The sequence below is a fragment of the Xiphias gladius genome, chromosome 8, assembly GCF_016859285.1.
Source record: "Xiphias gladius isolate SHS-SW01 ecotype Sanya breed wild chromosome 8, ASM1685928v1, whole genome shotgun sequence".
NCBI classification, from domain to species: Eukaryota; Metazoa; Chordata; class Actinopteri; order Istiophoriformes; family Xiphiidae; genus Xiphias; species Xiphias gladius.
In genome coordinates this window covers 30,420,491-30,438,412 of record NC_053407.1, presented here as the reverse complement: position 1 = coordinate 30,438,412, position 17,922 = coordinate 30,420,491, and the positions used below count along the sequence as shown (strand labels likewise).

The 17,922-nt window shown below is 44.2% G+C and overlaps 2 protein-coding genes across 3 annotated transcripts in view; one reads left to right on the top strand and one right to left on the bottom strand.

Annotated features, from left to right (window-relative positions):
• Positions 1-6,775, bottom strand: part of znf609a (zinc finger protein 609a) — a 48,917-nt gene extending 42,142 nt beyond the window's left edge. For both annotated transcript variants that reach the window (XM_040132682.1, XM_040132681.1), the window contains exon 1: positions 6,333-6,775. The gene's annotated coding sequence lies outside the window, so the exon portion shown is untranslated. The remainder of the gene's footprint in view (positions 1-6,332) is intronic.
• Positions 6,776-13,012: 6,237 nt separating this feature from the next.
• si:ch211-284k5.2 (uncharacterized protein CFAP97D2) lies at positions 13,013-16,025 on the top strand. The gene is made up of 5 exons (XM_040134011.1): positions 13,013-13,105; positions 14,214-14,294; positions 14,603-14,721; positions 14,845-15,028; positions 15,754-16,025. The coding sequence occupies exons 1-5, from the start codon at positions 13,013-13,015 to the stop codon at positions 15,850-15,852; spliced, it is 576 nt and encodes a 191-aa protein (XP_039989945.1). The 3' UTR covers positions 15,853-16,025.
• Positions 16,026-17,922: the final 1,897 nt, after the last annotated feature.

The following is a 17,922-nucleotide window of genomic DNA, read 5'->3' as shown; positions in this document are numbered from 1 at the left end:
TCTATTTTTATCGTGCGAAATCTTTAAGGGGAACTTTCTGTATCTAGCAGTGATGTCATTGATCGCAGTTGTTATTGGATTATAAATGAATGTGTTTCTGCAGTAGTACAAACATGGAGGATAAACTATCACAATCCACTGCGCCAGCTCTCCGTCCACCACTCGATCCAGATCCGTCTCTGTCTCACTCGGAGACAGAGTTCAGTCAGTGGTCAGGAGAAGCAGTAGCTAAACTACAGTTAACACCCAGAGATCTGCACCACCAAGGCCTTTCTCTCCCCCTCTGTCTCACATGGCACTCGGTAAACAGGTCTGCTTCTCAGTCAAACATAAATTATCAAAGTGTCTATACAGTAGGTGGTTAAACAGACCACATTTCATACCTCAACAGTAGAAGGACTGTTTTCTGTAGAACTGCCGTGTCTCCAACTGTTTAACTGCTGGTTAAACAGAGACCTCAACACATCAAAGTGAAGGCCGAAGAACACAAACAGAGCAGCTGAACTTGACAAAACAGACGCATGCTCAAATATAGTTCAAGATACAAAGGTGTAAGCTTACTACAACTTTGTTTTTGTCATGCTTGCTTTCTGAGACCAGTGCCTGGACATCTTTTCTGATGAGATTGAAGATATTTTACTGAAAAAGTAAGTTGAGCTGTGAAACTTGAATTGGCAGTTTAGTTTATAAAAGTCTGTGGTTAAAAGTCTGGCAAAGGCTTCACTTACTAAACTTCCCTCCTAGTCCCTCAGCAGTCATTTTTATCTCAAGATAAAGGCTGCAACTAACGATCATTTCCATCATTGTTTAATCTGCTCATTATTTTTTCAATTCATTAATTAGTCTATCTAAAAAAAAAAGGCATTACAACTTCTCAGAGCCCATGCCGACATCCTCAAATGTTTTGTTCAACCCAAAGGTCAAAACTCTCAGAACCCACAGAGACCAGAGAATGTTTGGTATGTTTGGTGTTTTTGCTTGATAAATGACTAAAGCAATCCATTATCAAAACAGTCGCTATAATTTTCTGTTGACCAATTGATTAAATGACTAATCATTTTAGCTCTACTCAGGATTATTGACTACTTTGTTAGTTGTCATTGCCAATGCCTGCTGTTAAATTCAATACATTTCACTCGCAGCTGCAATTGACTTTTACGCATATTACCTTTTCTTAAAACTGTTTTAAGTGAGGTTTCCAGGAAACAGTTAAATGGTGGTGGGGATTTTGGGTAGGAAACTTACAGAAATGTAGTCAGGCAAACATAATGACGGCAGAGTATTATTTATCATTTCAGTGTTTCCCCCAGGTGATTGTTTAGGAGAGGTTATAATTACTATTATGGTTAATTAACACAAAGCAAATGTACAACGTGACCAATCAATCGCCTTCCTGAGCAGAATCAGCCACATCCTGACACATTTCGTCTTGTGCTTAGTTCAGATGATGGTCTAAACAGAAACCACACTCTTAAACCTGTTTTTAAATTGTGTGAAGTAGTGCCTCTGCATTTTAGTTAATTTAAGTGGGTCTTTGTATTGAGGATCGAGGCGGCCTGCCTCTGCTGTTTAACACTGCAGGGAAACCTGATTTAATGCCCATCAGTGTCATCGTACTGCAGCAGGGCCAAGCTCTGACCACAGCAACAGCCATATGGGCTCAAATTAGGGTCAAAAAGATTGAGCTTGTAAAGTGATATTCACAAATAATTCCAGACTTTTTAGTTGCTAATCAACCACTGTAAACCAAATCTGCATGAGGAATTCAAGTTTGTGCATGTGTAAAAAGAATTTGTATAGGTAAAAAAAAAAAAAAAGAAAAAAAAAAAAAAAAAGACTGACTAATTGAGATCTGTGAACAAATGGCATCAGTGGTTACACAAAGAGAAAAAAAATGCTTTGGGAACATGTGCGTACAGATACAAAGCAGAAAACTGTAAAACTCAGCGCTCAAAGTTCACAATTTATGTCCTGTCTTTACACCTGAATGAATGACGGTGACAATCCAATCACGAGTTAAACTGTCCAATAAGAGGGCAGATGGGCAACCCAGATGGGCTAAATTATATTTGATGATGCTGTAGAATATTATAGTGAACATTTAATGTGCTGTGTATGTATGCACAGCCACCTGGGAAGCGGAAGAGCCCGTGCCATCTTCCATCTTGAGAATCTACTAGCTACACCTTTCAGGCAACGGAACCATCGGCCCTCTGACTGGACAGTTTGACTCTGCTTTGTGATTGGACTGTTATTGTCCAATTAGATTAAGTGTAAAGAGAGGGTCAACATTCATACGTGTAACTTCAGTGAGTTTTACACACTGTTCTCTGCTTTGTATCTGTACACAGATGTTCATAAAAGCGATTCTTTTTTCACAGTGTCTTTGTGTAACCTCACCACTGATACCATTTGTTCACAGGTTTTAGTCAAAACAGCTTTTTTGTTTTTACAAATACAAATCTTCTCTACACATGCACAAACTGGAATTTCTCATGCCGATTTATTTTACAGGTTTATCAAGGTTGCTTTACAACCACAAGCTTTGGAATTATTTGCTCAAAATGTTATGGAGTAATTTGATACCCTACAGCCACTGGCTACAACCACAGGCCGAGTGGGTGCAGCCAGTGCTGTGGCTGGCTGTACCTGGCCGTGTTTCTGCGGTTCTTTTTTTCCTTTATTGCCCAACTGGCCCCCCCACCACTCTAATCCCTCCTGACCGGGCGTCCCATTCCGTCTGCTGTGCTGATTCTCTGGAGAAAACAGTTGGGCTGATGTTGTTCATCAGCTCAGGTAACTCCACTGAAATCCTGAGTCATTCAACACTGCAGCCACCACTGAAGGACCTCCGGGGCTGTTTGCGGCAGAGCGCTGGGCAGGGCGGCCGGGGTGACGGCAGGTCGTGTAGCTCTCAGCTCCACTCGCTGCTCAGCGATGCTTTCTTTCCCGTCTGCCCGGCCTCCCGGGAGGAGCAGACAGATCAGCTAATTTCAGCTTCCTGTTGGGTGTCGTCCTCTGGGGCAGACCGGCCCAGCGATCCTGATGTCAACCCGACCATCACATAACTACGCTGAGGTCTGCACTGTGCTGCAGATAATCATAACACTGCAGTTTTGGGTGTCCACAGGTATTAAATCGGCACTTCAATGATATTAAAGGGCTTATCAGGAGCTTGTTCATTTCTGTGTCTTAGGATGATGATGTACTTGTACAGTGCTACGAAGTGGACTGTTGTCTCTTTCTACACAACAAGTTTATCATAGTAAGACTGACTTAACTTTGCACCTACGGTTTAAGGTGGAAATACATGTCAAAGAGTAAACACTGCGGTAAAAACGTAGGGTATGAAAATGAAAGTAACTAGAATTATCAGATGCATGTATTATTTTGAAAAATGTGCATGTCTGAAATGTCTGCTAGAGTCACACACTGGTGCATTGGGTAACTTCTGATACCATCAAATTTTTTTTCCTACAATGACGATAGTATCAAAATGGGATTTTGCAATGCCTGATATATCGCAGGTATCACAGATATCCAGATATCTGTGCAAATAAGAGAAAATATAAAAAGGCAAATAAATCTGTACAAATCAGGAATCAGATCTGAACTGTATTTATTCACCACATTATGCTACTTTATGACAAGAATTTAGCTGTGCAGAATTTTACAGACAAGAGATGGAACAATTTGCACCAATACACAAACAAGTTAAGAGCCCTTATGGCACTGGTATTTGGCAACCAAGTCTCACGCACTGGATGTCACATCACAGGTAATGGTACTTTCAGATTTTACTAGACACTACATATTAAGTCAAATTATCTCTGCAATGAAACAACATGACACCAAGTTATATCTTAGATCCCCGACTGGTGTATCACTGTCACCGGCTATTAACAGAACAACACGGGGGAAAAAAAAGAAAAAAAAAAGAAAAACAAAAAACTATCAACCAGCAGATTAATCAACAATGGAAATCATTGTTAGCCGGAAAAAGAATACGCTCCTTAATCCCCAGGATAATCTGGAATTTCACTAAAAAAAAAAAAAATCAAATTTGTATATTCTTATGTCCTCCTTAATGCTCATTCTTACTTCACCATCAGAATCCAAATAGACTCCCAATAGAAAACCAATTATGAGATCACTTACAGAGTACTTCCTTCTCTTTTGTGATTCACTGTTTTTGTTTACATTTTTTCAGGACTTAGTGCAGGAAAAACAGTAACAAAATAATCAGTGTCCTGTCATCTTCCACAACCAGTACTGCTGTTATTCTCCTCTCAGATTCACTGCTTTTTCATGTTTTCATTCATTTCAGGCACAACTGCCACTGCCAGAGTACATATTACTGAAACAAAACAACAACAACAACAACAACAACAACAACACCACCACCACCACAGTGGCTCTGTATTCAAGGACATTTCCACTTCCAAATCAAAGTTCATTGTTGTGCTCAGCTACCTTCACTCTCAAGGGCATGAATTCCCTGGCCCACAATACTCAAACAAGACCACCACAAATCTTTCAGTAAATGTCATACTGGATAAGCAGACTGAGCCACATCGTTCAACAGAACAAAATAACTGTCAAGACACTTGCCATGTACACCTCCCACAAGATTAACTTAGATCCTGTATGCCTCAATGGATTAACTAGAAAGATAAACATGCATTGTCTATCGTGTCCCTTTGAGTTCATTGACAGATACAATCCCCTATGCTGCCCCGAGTTAAATAAGAGACCTGTTAATGAAATTAAAACATGATGCAACACTAAAAGGTGGATACAAATGGAGCTTACTTTAGGTTAAATGACTATCACACACCTTGCAGAGTAACCTTAAAGCGTTTAAACGTAAAACTTACTACTGCTGGGGAGTATTTTTCTTCACGGTAGTTAAACCTCCCACCTGATATTACAGGCCTTCAATCACTAGCAAATGTTGTGCAATCACACTAACATGGCATTAGGTCATTGTACTGGTGGCATATTTGTACTAACAGCAACAAAATCCTGGCTTTTTGCATGAATTGTGCTGCCAGGTTAGAAATCTGGTTGACCCTGGTAACCCAGCTCAGGGGATATTTATAACATGTAGTTAGCCTGTTAGCCACGTTACTGATCTTTGAACGGTTGTCTGTTTAGGTGGTGGGGACAGTAAACAAAAGCCGTGCTAAAAAATGCTAATAGCAGGGTTATGGGGGAGGGGGTTGCGCTGGCTAATTGTACACGTAAAGAAACAGATAATTGTTGCAAACACAACAGTCCCACGGAGCTAACTAACCTAGCTACTGTTAGCTGAATTAATCGGAGGGCTAGCTAGCGGTCGGCCATGGATCTCACTGTCTTTTATAGCAAAGCTAACCTACACACAAATAACGTCTTACACAGGCTTTAGCTGAATAGAATCCGTTTCAAACACACACAACAACATTAGCTTAAGAGACAAAATTCGAATAATATGTAGGGACCGAGCACAACTTATGCAGCTAGTCCGAGGCCCGCCGTGGCCCGCTACAAAGCTAACGAGATCCATTATCGGACGCGGTACTGCTTCGCTCTAGCGGTGAGAAATTTAGTATTCTCCGTGTAACTCTGCAATAAATTAACCATTTCACAAGAACTACATCCGAATTTACAGCCCAAATTGAACAGCTCAAAGCAGATCTTAAATCTACGTACACCGGTGCACAGATCCTTTATATAACTGTTGACCTAACGTCCTATTCGTCGTGTGATGGACAATTACCGCTGCGGCGCTTTCAACCTCCCTGTCAAACCGATAGGTCCATTATCGGACAAACGTTCCGATTCCTCCCAGCCACCTTATGTTGTTCCGTAACGTATCCAGCATTGATTCCCACAACTACAGACACATTGGAGAATGGGAGGATGCGGACTAAGTGACACTGTTGAGCAGGAGTTATTTAAATGCTACAATAGCCTGAAAACACGCGAAACGTCTCGGCGCTGGTTTAAACGGACGGTAACACAGATAACAAACGGGTATCTTAACGGAGCTCTTAAGAAGTGTGACTAACCGTTACACAAACAGTGGGACGCATATGTGAATATGCTTAAACTGAGTGCCACAGTGAGTGGAGGTACTGCTCCAAATTCTGCAGGTACAGGGAAACAAGCGGGTCAGGCGGGGACGTGTCCGATGATGGACGCATGCCCCTTAGCTCCCCGGTCTCTCCAGACAAAGACAGCAGCTAGCCTGCTGAGCTAACCCCGGGGATAGCTAGCAGGCTATCCCGCGTTTCAAAAAAGTGGATCTAAATCCCCACAAGACGGCCGACTTCAACGTGTCCACTTACCCCGTTTGGAATCCCTATTCGACCAGTGTTCATGTACACTCCATAGGTGCCGATAATCCCAGTAAAAGCAGTTGAGACAAGCTCCCAAACTGGTGGATTGAACGGGCAAACCAGTCAACGTGCTCCCAGTTCACTGGACCGCAGCCATCACACGGTACATCCCGGAGAAAACTGGAAAACAGCGGGAAACACCGACATTTTAGAGTCAGTTCTCGGGCCTGGATGGAAATACAACTAATCCCAGATATCCCATGTCTGGATGTGATATTCCCAGAGTTTCCAGCTCAGCGTCGTCCCCGTTGAGAGACACACAGACAGCGACAGACAGAAGAACAGCACTGTGGGCCTAAATGGCTGTTAGGTACAATGCAACCAAACCCCGGAGCACTGGATCGATGGATTCACTGGAACGGGACTCGGCTCGCCGGATTCCTGTCACCCACTGGACGTGGAGCCCGTGGACGCGGGCAGCCCGCGTTGACTTTGAAGCGGATTCGAACCGCACCGGACCAAACCCCGCACACTGCGGAGAAAATGTGTGTAAGCGGGAAATGTGCTATTTCACGTTTCGTCCCCATTTCACCAAATTCTGTGACCTGTTTATGAATTTCAGCCATTTTGTCTCCGCCAAATGTTTTGTCCCATTTTATTTTTCCACGGTCGCACTGTGGCGCCTTCGTGGTATCCAGACAGGTTCACCAACCAAAAAACGTGACCCCGTTATATTCAGGGTTGGTCACACATTTTGACAGCTGTTAAAGGACTTTAATTTTCCAAAACGTTCCCCGGTTCTCTTCAGGGTCCACAGAACCTGAGTCCCTCTCTGGTGGAGCTGGATGTAAATATTGAGGTACTTCATACGATGGGCAGATATGTCCTATATATATACCACACATGTACACATTGTACACAGGATACAGGCTACAACCTGCTTGGATTTATACCTGAGGGCGATAGGAATACCTGACCACATGCGAGTTGTGGACAGAAGTGTTCCATACATGAACCTTCAAACCCACAGAGGTCAGTGCAGGAATGCTTTTCATCCAGACACAGCCTGGTGCGGCGTTGCCCTTCAACAACTGCAGCTCCAGGGAGCATCAGCCGTCGCTCGCCCAGTCTGAATCTCACGGGAGAATTTTAATCTGCGGTTTATTGACTGTTGCCCTTTTTTCAAATTCACCCTCTGATCGTACCTGCTTGACATTTGATTACTCTCGTCATATTTTATCTACTTGAGTGTAAGTTTGCGGCCTATGTTTCTGGAACCTCCGCTGTATGTTTTTTGTTCCGTGTGCCGCTGCTGTCTTACCCTGACCCGAACCTAAACCTGATTCTAACCTGAACCCTAAAACCAAGTCTGAAGGTGTGAGAACTGGACAAAATGTCCTAAGTCTGAGGGTATAAGACTTAAATTGTTCCTCACAAAGATGGCCATCCAAGGACCCGCGCGCGCACACACACACACACACACACACACACACACACACACACACACACACACACGTTTAATGCAGGGATTCCAGGATGGTTACCCCAGCAACAAGGATATGATAATTCTGACATGACATCATTATCTCTGTCTACACACACAGTACTAGCACATGTAACACTACCATATGTGTGTGTGTGTGTGTGTAACTGCGGGTGTGTGTGTGCGTGCGTGCTTTCCATCTGATTACACTTCAACAGCTGCATTTACATTTTCATTTAGATCTTCTCTCCTGGTTTTGTGGGAGACCCTCTCTGTTCATTAAGGAGAGACTGTGCCGAGCAGTTGCAGAGCCCGGAGGAGTAGCGACCGAGTGATGAAGAAATAATAAAGGTATAACGAGGGAGTGATGGAGGAGCACTGCTGCAGGCACATCACACCAACCACCAGCGTGGTTTGAACCTCTCCTCTGGTCGTAACACAGAACTGTTAATGTCAAGTCATATGGATACATGTGGATAAATGTGCACACCACCTTTACACATTTGCCAATGACCAGTCAGCAGTTCTGGAGTCCCACTGGTAGTTGACATTACATCACGTTACATTCAGTTGATGGATGGTTCTGTGCAGAGTGACTTACAATAGGTGCATTTAAACCGTGTAGGGGCAAGAGCTAGATATGACCCACAACTGGGAGTGTACCCCTTTTACACAAATGACTAAAAACCTGTTCAGTGCTACAGGACAAGTGCTTAGAGATTTATAGAACAACGTCTGTGCGCTGTAATATAATGTGTGGCTGTTTTTTTTTAGTCTTTAAAAACACAATAAGAAAAAGGTTAACACCAATTTCCCCAAACTTTATCTTTATTTTTCCCAGTCCTGTACCTGTAGGTACCGAGTATCATTTATTTCTCATTTCCTCTAAAACACCCAGTTATTACTCCACTGTACCTAATTTAAAGTACCAGTAGGAACGAGTCCGTATTTTATTGTTACCTGATTGGAATTACATTGTAAATTGCAGACTGTATTAACATATAAGTACATAAGTGATATATATAAATCAAGTGTTACCTGGTTTTCTATGGGGAAAATGCTTTTTGGGTCTTTGTATCCACGATGTGGCCTCTCACATTTAATTTGAGAATTCACTTGACACGTTGTTCCTGCAAAGAAAGGGCAAGAAAATGATCTGGTTCCTTCCAAACTTTTCATTTTCTCGGTGGGGTGTTGTAGGGAGTGTGTGTTTTTGTGTGTGAGGGAAGAGGCGATTGACAAGTTAATCACTTGCCACCTGAAATTAGGAGAGTGAATCAATCAGGATTATGTTTGCATGGTAATCCAAAATGGCAGTTTGACAGAGTGACGTCAGCACAGCGAAAAAGAAATGGACTTGGACAGATGTGCCAGAGGAGCCGAAGAAACACTGATCAGATCAGATCCTATCAGAGAGACATGTACACGCTCTTTCACAAGATGTTTCTTGTGAAAGAGTCGTATCACGCTCAGACGCTGATACGACTCTTTCACAAGAAACATCAGAGGCCGTCGATAAAAAGATGTCTGAGACAGAAATAAAAAAAGGAAAAGGTCTTCATTTTCCACTCCAGTTATTGAGGCAACACAGAGTCCTCCAGAATGTCTCTCGTCCCTCCTCTCTCTCTCCACTGTGGAGCATAATAAGCAGACTTCAAAATAAATGGATTCCCCAAGGCGTTTCATCACAGCAAGAGCAGAGAACGCACACCCACTCAGTAGCAAAACATGCTCAATTAGTCCTGCACACACACACACACACACACACACACACACACACACACACACACTGTATGTTTTGTGTTCTGTGTGCTGCTGCTGTCTCGGCCAGGAGACTCCTGTAGGAGATTTTTAATCTCAGTGAGGCCGTTCTCCTGGTTAAATAAAGTTTTATATACAAAACAATCTGCATTCCCTGCGCTGCTTTTGTTGAGGTCACTGGTAACTCGTTGTCCTCACTTGACTGGACTCACTGAATTTATTTGGCTTGTCCAATAAGAATTTAAACCCTTTTTTGCTCAGTTGAAGATGCATCGAACAAGTCTCTGCTCCCTCTCCGCACTCACACTTGTTGTACTAACCCCAACCCTTACCCTGACCCGAACCTAAACCTGATTCTAACCTGAACCCTAAAACTTGCAATGCACGTGACGTTGAAATGAGATTCTGTTGTCTCTTTCTGTTTCTTTGCGTAGTTCAGAGCACATGGTGCAAAGGTGGCAGTTCAGTGGAGGTGAGGTGGTGTTAGACACCACCTGATTTATTTTGGTGAAAAGGACCAGGGTAATGTTTGATATTTTGTTGATTTCGCATGCAAGTGCAAACTAAACACTTGATGGAAACTTGTAGCAACTTGAGAATGTGGCTAAAATCGTAAATAAACACTTTTAATAAAACAAGCCTCCAACCAGAGGACAGGATTAGATCGTCATCAGAGACACAGTTTCAGAGTTCAGAAAAATACGACGCCAGGGAAGCAGTCAGCGCTGAGCCCACGATTAATGGGTCATTTTCAAGCATATCTTTCATCCACAGCTTCTTTCTCAGCCATATGAAAACCCTTTCAGTTGGTTAAATCCCTACAGCCATCAGAAGGCAGCAGGACAGATATGTGTCTTTCATCTGCAGCCTCTAATTTAAAAAGTGCCATGCCAAAGGGCAGAGCCATTACGCATGATGATCCCCTGTGTTTACCCTGATTAAATCACGAGAAGCCAACAACAGGCTGCTGCAAGACAACCACAAACACGTCTGTCCCTCTGTAAACAGAAGACGGGATGGATACATTCTCCTCGTTAATGTGTGACATACTGAGAGGCCTCCTTCTCTGGACTGCACCAAAGCACATGTGAACGGGTGTTTGGAGACGCTCTCGCTAGCTGATTGACGCACAGGGTTCGAAAAAAAAGCCCTACTGAGATTCAGGAGTTGTGCACTTTGGCTGCTTGTTATTTGGCAGAGATGTCGACGTGCACCTTTGCAGGATTTCCAGTCTGAGGTCCACTGGACATTGGAAAATGATAGAGCACTTCTGACCAATCAAAGAGCTTTGGATGGTAACTTTATCATTTATGTTACAAGTAAAAGTCCTGCATTTAAATGGAAGTATAAATTAGCATAAATTAGAGACACTCAAATAAAGTACCTTGAGTAGTACTATGTGATAGCTCCTGAGACGCCCTATTCACCTAGATGGTGTTAAAACCACCTTTAAAAACCACGAGTTGGCACCTCAAAGCACCCTTCCTAAAGATATTATACTGCAAATCCCCCAAATCCTGGCCCTCCTACCTGAGTATTTATGTTCTCTTGAATTTGGGATTAGACTGAGGAAGCTTCACTGAGGCTACAACTAACTGTGAAATACATGTCTGAGGTTTTGGTTTCATACACCTGCCAAGAAACACAATCCTCTTCAGAGTGAGAGGCCTGGCTCGCAGCAGAGTTCTCCGCTTCAGTTTAACCGGAGCTGATGGCTTCATAAAGGGAGAGAGTTGTTTGTCTGCGAGCTTGTCTGTCGTCATTATTTCTGTCTCTGGGCTGCAGTCTCCATGGGGAGACTGTGTGGAGGAATCCCCTCGCACACATCCTCTCTCCTCAGATACTTGAAGGTCGGCTCTGGTCAAGCTCAAAAACTCTCACACACTTCGTTTATTACGGAGGAGAGGACGCGACATGGCTGTTAGTGAAACGGGTTAATCCCTGTGGGTCCAGGAGAGCCGGGCTGGGACCTGCTGTGACATAAATAAAAGAGGAAATGTTTCACAGGAGACAGTCAGACAGCATAAGGACCTTCTTACCACTGCAGCCAGTCTGGAATTTACTTCATGTTTAGGCTGAGAAAGTCCTCACAGAATATACAGTATACCAGTTACCGGCTTTGTGGTGGTGTGTATGTATAAAGTAATACACACAGTATATGTCGTGGCTGATCAGAGTATAAAATAAACAGTTACAATGGGAACATATCACAGCAAACCTCATTAAAAATGCTGCTCAATTGAATATGAATAATTCAATGAGAAAATGCCTTACAGATGATGATAAATGAATAACAGATGGAAGCTCAGTTCAGTGCAATATTTTGAGATGTTAATTTACAAGTGCCGCTGTCATACAGCTTAAAAAATATTAAAATGTTGCTCTAAATGACTTCAATATTACATGTTAGTTAAAATGTTGTTCATTGTTAAAGGTGCTATGTCTAAGTTTTTGCTATCGCTACATAGCCAACGTCAGCATTAACAGCTGTTTACATTTACTCCTAGCGACTTACAAGTGAAGCAACTTAGGAGTCAGCGTCTTGCCCAAGGACACTTTGGCAAGCGGACAAGAGGAGTCAGGGATCGAACCGCCGCCCTTTTGATCAAGGGGCAACCCGCTCTATCACCGGAGCCACAGCTGTTTACTCACCAGTCCGGAGGAAACGCGGCGACTTCAGCATCAAACTTCGTTCCTTCAGCAGTCAACTCCCGTTCAGCTTCTATTTCTATCGCTGCTTTTGTTCCGCTGAAGTTAGCATGCTAACCAGCTAGCCCCGGCCCAGCGGCTCCCGTAACGCCCCTTTGCGATAGTGAGTCACTGGAGCGTCCAGACTGTCCTCGGTCCAACGTGACAGGAGGAAGCAGTAGCTTTAATGTAATAATATAATTTTAAGATTGAGGTTCAAATTTATGACCGTTATTAGACAACTATAAAATATGTATTTCAAATTCCTTCTTTCTTTTCTTTCTTTCTTTCAAATGAATTTATTTATTTATTTACGTTTTTTCCAACTAACTCCGGTAACCCTGGTTTTAATCCGCCATTTTCTGGCTTGCGTCCAATCAGGTCAGTTTGCAGAAATTGACCCGGAAGACCTTTGCTTCTTTCAATTAGACAAACTGCTGCTGTGAACCAGTCAGTGTCCAGTATTGTGAAAACTTCGAGTTCAGTATTATCCAAATGTCCAGATATCAACATTAAAATGATGAAAAAGATGAATCTTGCATATTTAGTGCCTGTGCATGCCTCCTCCTCACGGTTAAAAAGATCAGCTCAGTAATAATTAATAGGAACCTTATCTGGCTGCAGTGAGATAGTGGGGTACGTCTCCATGGTGACAACCCCCCAGGCCTGCAAACACACAACACAGCACACGCATCCCGCTGGGTTAGACTGACAGTGTGCGAAGGAGTGAGCGTGTGGTTATTTTCCGTGGTGCAGCATGCACAGGTCCTACCAGCCGTTAAAGCCTGTCACCAACCGCTACCTGCAGCAGCGATGGGATCAGAGCAACTACGAAAACCACCGCAGGAAGGTAGGAGGGTGGAGAGAGGAAGGTGGAGGACTTCTGGTCTTACGGAGCAGGTGGAGGCTTTGTGGGCCGGTCAGAGATGGAGTCTTGGTCAAGAATGGTCGGACTGCAGTCGGCTGGGAGGGCTGATGATGGGGTGGAGGTTTGGAGATGCCGCGCAGGTGATGCCATGGTCGGAGGTGGATGTGTTAAGGCGTTGGAGACAAAGGTGCAGGGTAGGGTTGGTGGGTTTTGATGACGGACTGGTAGGTTTTCAGACGGATCGACGGTGGGAGATGGATTGGTTGTAGTGATGGATTTGTGGGTTTAAATAGGCGGTTTGAAAGGTTAAAAGGATGAAAAGCATGCAAGGGACAATCCCAAAGCTAATACTGATGATTGAAAAGGTCTTTCCATCTTAAGGCCAGTTTTTTACTTCTGCGTAGAATCGATGCCATTGGTGCAGCGTAACTACGGTGTAGCCACGTGCCCTACGCCGTAGCCTACGTCGTAGCCTACGCCGTAGCCCAGCCTGCACCTCCATAGAAATGTAAATACATGTCGCAGCAATGCAGACCGCAACAACTGTGGTTGGTCCTCTTGGTCCATGTCTCTCCGTGGCCGGACAGGCACAGAACAAACAAGAACACGCCATCTCCTCCGACGTCTTCTCTCTCACATTTGCCTCTGAACTGCGCTACAATTCAAGGGGGATGTGGTTCTTTTAACTGCTTTAACTTTAGTTACTTTTCACTTTCAAATTAATAATTCAAATATAATCAACGTACAAATGATGATGGATTATTACAGACTGAGACGAGACCTTATTGATCCCCGGGGGTAAGTCGACGAGGTCCCCGGCGGTACATGAAATCATTCAAATTTGCTCCACCTTTAACAGCAGCAACATTAAACTGATGTACAAATTATTGCCTCAATTATTACATTATTATATAATATAATACACATTATTCTGAAAGGGGCCATTCTGCGTAATGGGAATCTCACAATTGGGGGAACTGTAGTGAAAAACACGAGTGTGCATATTCTTTGCAGATTTAGCAGGTTTGAGTAGCTGTAGGCCCACGTTAGGCCACAGCCACATTGTGTTTACCTGTGTTCACCTGTCCAGGTGAGCTATGCCCTGCCCGTAGTGGACACCAAAGGCGTGAGGACACCAGCTCATGTCCAGCTTAAACTGAAAAAACTACAGGTCAGTGCACACACACGCACACACACACACACAGACGTTGTTAAATGTCACAATTCAGTGCCATCGCAGTCGTCATCCCATCAATGTCGATCAGCCATCGCAAAGTGGTCGTTAAAGCTTTTCAAGTTGAATATTTAAAACTTGAATTGTCGTGTCGATCAACCCACCGCTTTTCATGAAGGTCAGACGCGTGTTGGAAATGTCAAGTTTGACAGACACGCAGAGGGGACAGTTCGGTCTAAAGCTCCTCTGACATTTCGCTGAAATGTCCTCGGCCTGAGTTCCAGCTCTTGGTTTCTGTGCTTCAGCTGCAGGATGAGCGGCTGTCGATCATCGACAGAGATAATCGTCTCCTTGCCTCCAAACTGGCCGACATCGTTTGCTCTAAAGGCCTGGTGGACCACCGGAACCAGTACCACCTGAGGAGGTAAGCTGTTTCTGTGTTAATATAGACGAAGGAAGCAATTCACAAATTATCTATGGATTGATCACGTTCCGTCCCGTTCCCAGTTCCTCCTCTCATTTATCTTCCTCCTCTCGTCTTCTTCAGTCTGAACGCTGACAGGAGGAGGGAGGAGCTCCTGCTGGTCAGCCGTCAGAATCAGGCCATCTACCAGCGGATCACGTCCCGCCAGTCCGAGTACCGCCGCCAGCTGTGGTTGGATGACTGGAAGAGGGCGGAGCGCCGGCGGGATGACATCTCCCAATACCCCCGAGGATTCGCCGATAGACAGGTGAGTCCAGACAGGGAAGTGTGTGACCATAATGTGATCTGCACACAACTCTGATATGTAAGGTGCTGGCACAATGCACAAAAAGACACTAAAAATCTGCCATTGACTTCTCTCTACCTCCTGTCTTTGTTGGGTAAAACGTTTGCTGAAATTTAAGGAGAAACTCTACATTAAACTTTACACATAATCCAGTGAACAACATGTTTACATTAAGATTTCGACTTTGAGAACTGAGTCACCTCCTATTCAGTCTCCTCTGCACCAAAATGCATCACATCCAAGATGCCTGGTGGACTGAAGGAAGGATTCATGAAAGGCCTGTGAGAAACAGAAGGAGTGAATCCATCTACAAGCTTGACTTGTCTCCGTACTTGTCTTGTTAGACCCTCTCCAGGTTTAAGAGCAGGCTTAAAACCTTCCCTCTCGATGAAGATTACGGTCAGGTCTGGCTCAGGCTGGTCTTGAACCACCCCCTAGTCATGCTGCTATAGGCCTAGACTGGTGGGGGACTTCCCATGATGCACCGAGCTCCTCTCTCCTCCTCTCCCTCTCCATCTGCACGCATTCAGATGGAGAGCCCACCATGAGATAACTTCTATTGTGATTCGGCGCTTTCCAAATAAAAGCCCTTCCCAGCCTGACTGTTGCACTGTTGCCGGCTGTTTTCTCAGGACGAAGCCTGAAGAAGAGGGTGTGTGATCAGTGCTGTGCGTTTGTGTCTGCAGAAGCCGCACAGGAAGGTGAAGTTTGCAGCTGTGGAGGACGGTGAGCGGTCAACGAGCTGCAGCAGGACCGACAGCGACAAGGCCGACAGAGAAGCCTGAAACACAGGCAGCAGACCCACCAGCGGGAGCAGCCACCCTCACTTAACACACACGTCTGTCTATATTTCTGAAGATCCTCACTTTTGCTAATTTAGGGTTGGTTTTATGAAGGTTAAAACACTGTGCCTGGACAATACACCGCTATATTCACTTTGAACCACAGACCTGATTGACGTGTCAGGCATCTGTATGCGTTTGCCTTTTTCAGGTTCTTCCCTATTATTGAGTGATGGGATTTCTTCTTCTTCTTCTTCTTCTTCTTCTTCCTCTTCTTCTTCTCATAAAACGTTTTCAAAAGTATTAACAAACTCCACAGGACATACACAAACAGAAAACACATAAAGACGGAAGACCCCCCCCCCCCGTGTTAATTAACAGTGGCTGCACTTCAGTTCCTTTGGTATATGCATATACTGCATGCACTGTACAAATAAACATGTATGTGTGCACACGTGACGAAGCAGAGCCTCCACTTTTTCATGTTTCCTGGCTGCCCTTTGCTCCACGTCTGACTGTAGTATCTAACTTCCCAGTCATAAAGACAACTTGGACGATGACATGAGCCTTATCAACAAGTTGCGAAACGGTAATTAGCGTGATTCAGGAACGATATAAACGCGGCATAAGTACAGCTGAGGCTGACAAAGTCCAAGCCAACTCCGACTTGACCTAAAATGGCCACCGCGAGTATAAACCTTTTTTATTAGGGAACGACGTGGCCTTTCCTCTGGCACCGCCTCGGGACAAGCTTTACATTTTCTGCCAAGCTCGTGGTAAGAACAGCAAAGCTGTCGTTTCTTCATCCATCCAGCTCTTTTGTGTTCTGGTGTGTACTGAACATTACAGCCTCAAACCATGACTGATGTTTTTAACAAAATAACAGAGTGGTTTTTTTGTTTGTTTGTGGATTTGAAATAGTTTTTGTGTTTTGTGGTCCGTTCCCGTGGTCCGTGTTTATTTGAATCCAATAAAATCTTGGAGCGCACGAGCTCTGTCGTTCATCATGAGACTTTGAAGGTTTCACAACATCGTGGTTGCTGGCAACTGAGCCATTTTATCACACTCGCCTCATCCTGAGCAAATGAGCATTAGATGCTGTCCCTCAAACCTGTGGGACTCTCTGTCTAACGTGTTATTCTGTAAATGCCCCGATGTACAATATGGAGCAAGAAAATATGAGTGTGTCAGTGTCAGAAATCTGTCACGTCTGCTCTGCTGTTTTCTCCACTGGGTGGCAGTAAACACTCGTCTCTGCTCTGTGGCCTCTGCTCTCCGGTAATTAAAGCTGTGACTGGGTGAGAAAAGAGAAAAGAAGATGAATGACTGCTCAGAGTGGAAGAGAAAAGTTCTGGAGCGCTGCTGTGCTTATAAATCAGCTCCGTTCCTCAGCTCATTTGGTTTCTATTATCAGAATCTAATTAAACACAGAGGCCAAGAAAATAAAGCTGGAAGCGCAGAGACACACACACAACGACGGGAGCTCAAGTACCGTCATAGCCCATTCACAACTTATATTCAGTCTCATATTTAACATGTAGATTAAATATACAGTCAGAATACGTGCTACAAAAATCTGTCTGAAGAAATCATTTCATACTCTCATTATGTCTAATTGTTCCGGCATCTCGAACGTGAGGAGCTGCTGCTTTTTCGGGTGAAGGACCAGACGAGCTATCTGATGGTGTCATCTTGGGCTTTAAGAAATTATGATGGGCTTTTCTCTTAGTTCTCGAACCAGAGGACTGATGAATCTAGAGGGTGGCGTGCAGGTTAATCACGAATGAAACCGATCGTTCGCTGCAGCTCTGGAGGTGACCTCATAACAGGCGATGCATCTGTCAGCTCCGGGCTCTTTTCCAGCTTAAACCTGCTTCACCTTCACACAGTCTGATACCGGAGCAGCTGACGGTTCACCGTCTTCTGGGGCTGCATTTTACCGAAGGACACTTTGACAGGTGGACCGGAGGAGCTGGGATCGGACCAAGCAATCAAACCTGTCCGTAATGACTGAGCCGCCAACCACCAACCGAGCCACAGCCGCCGAAAGATATATATTTAATCAAGACATTC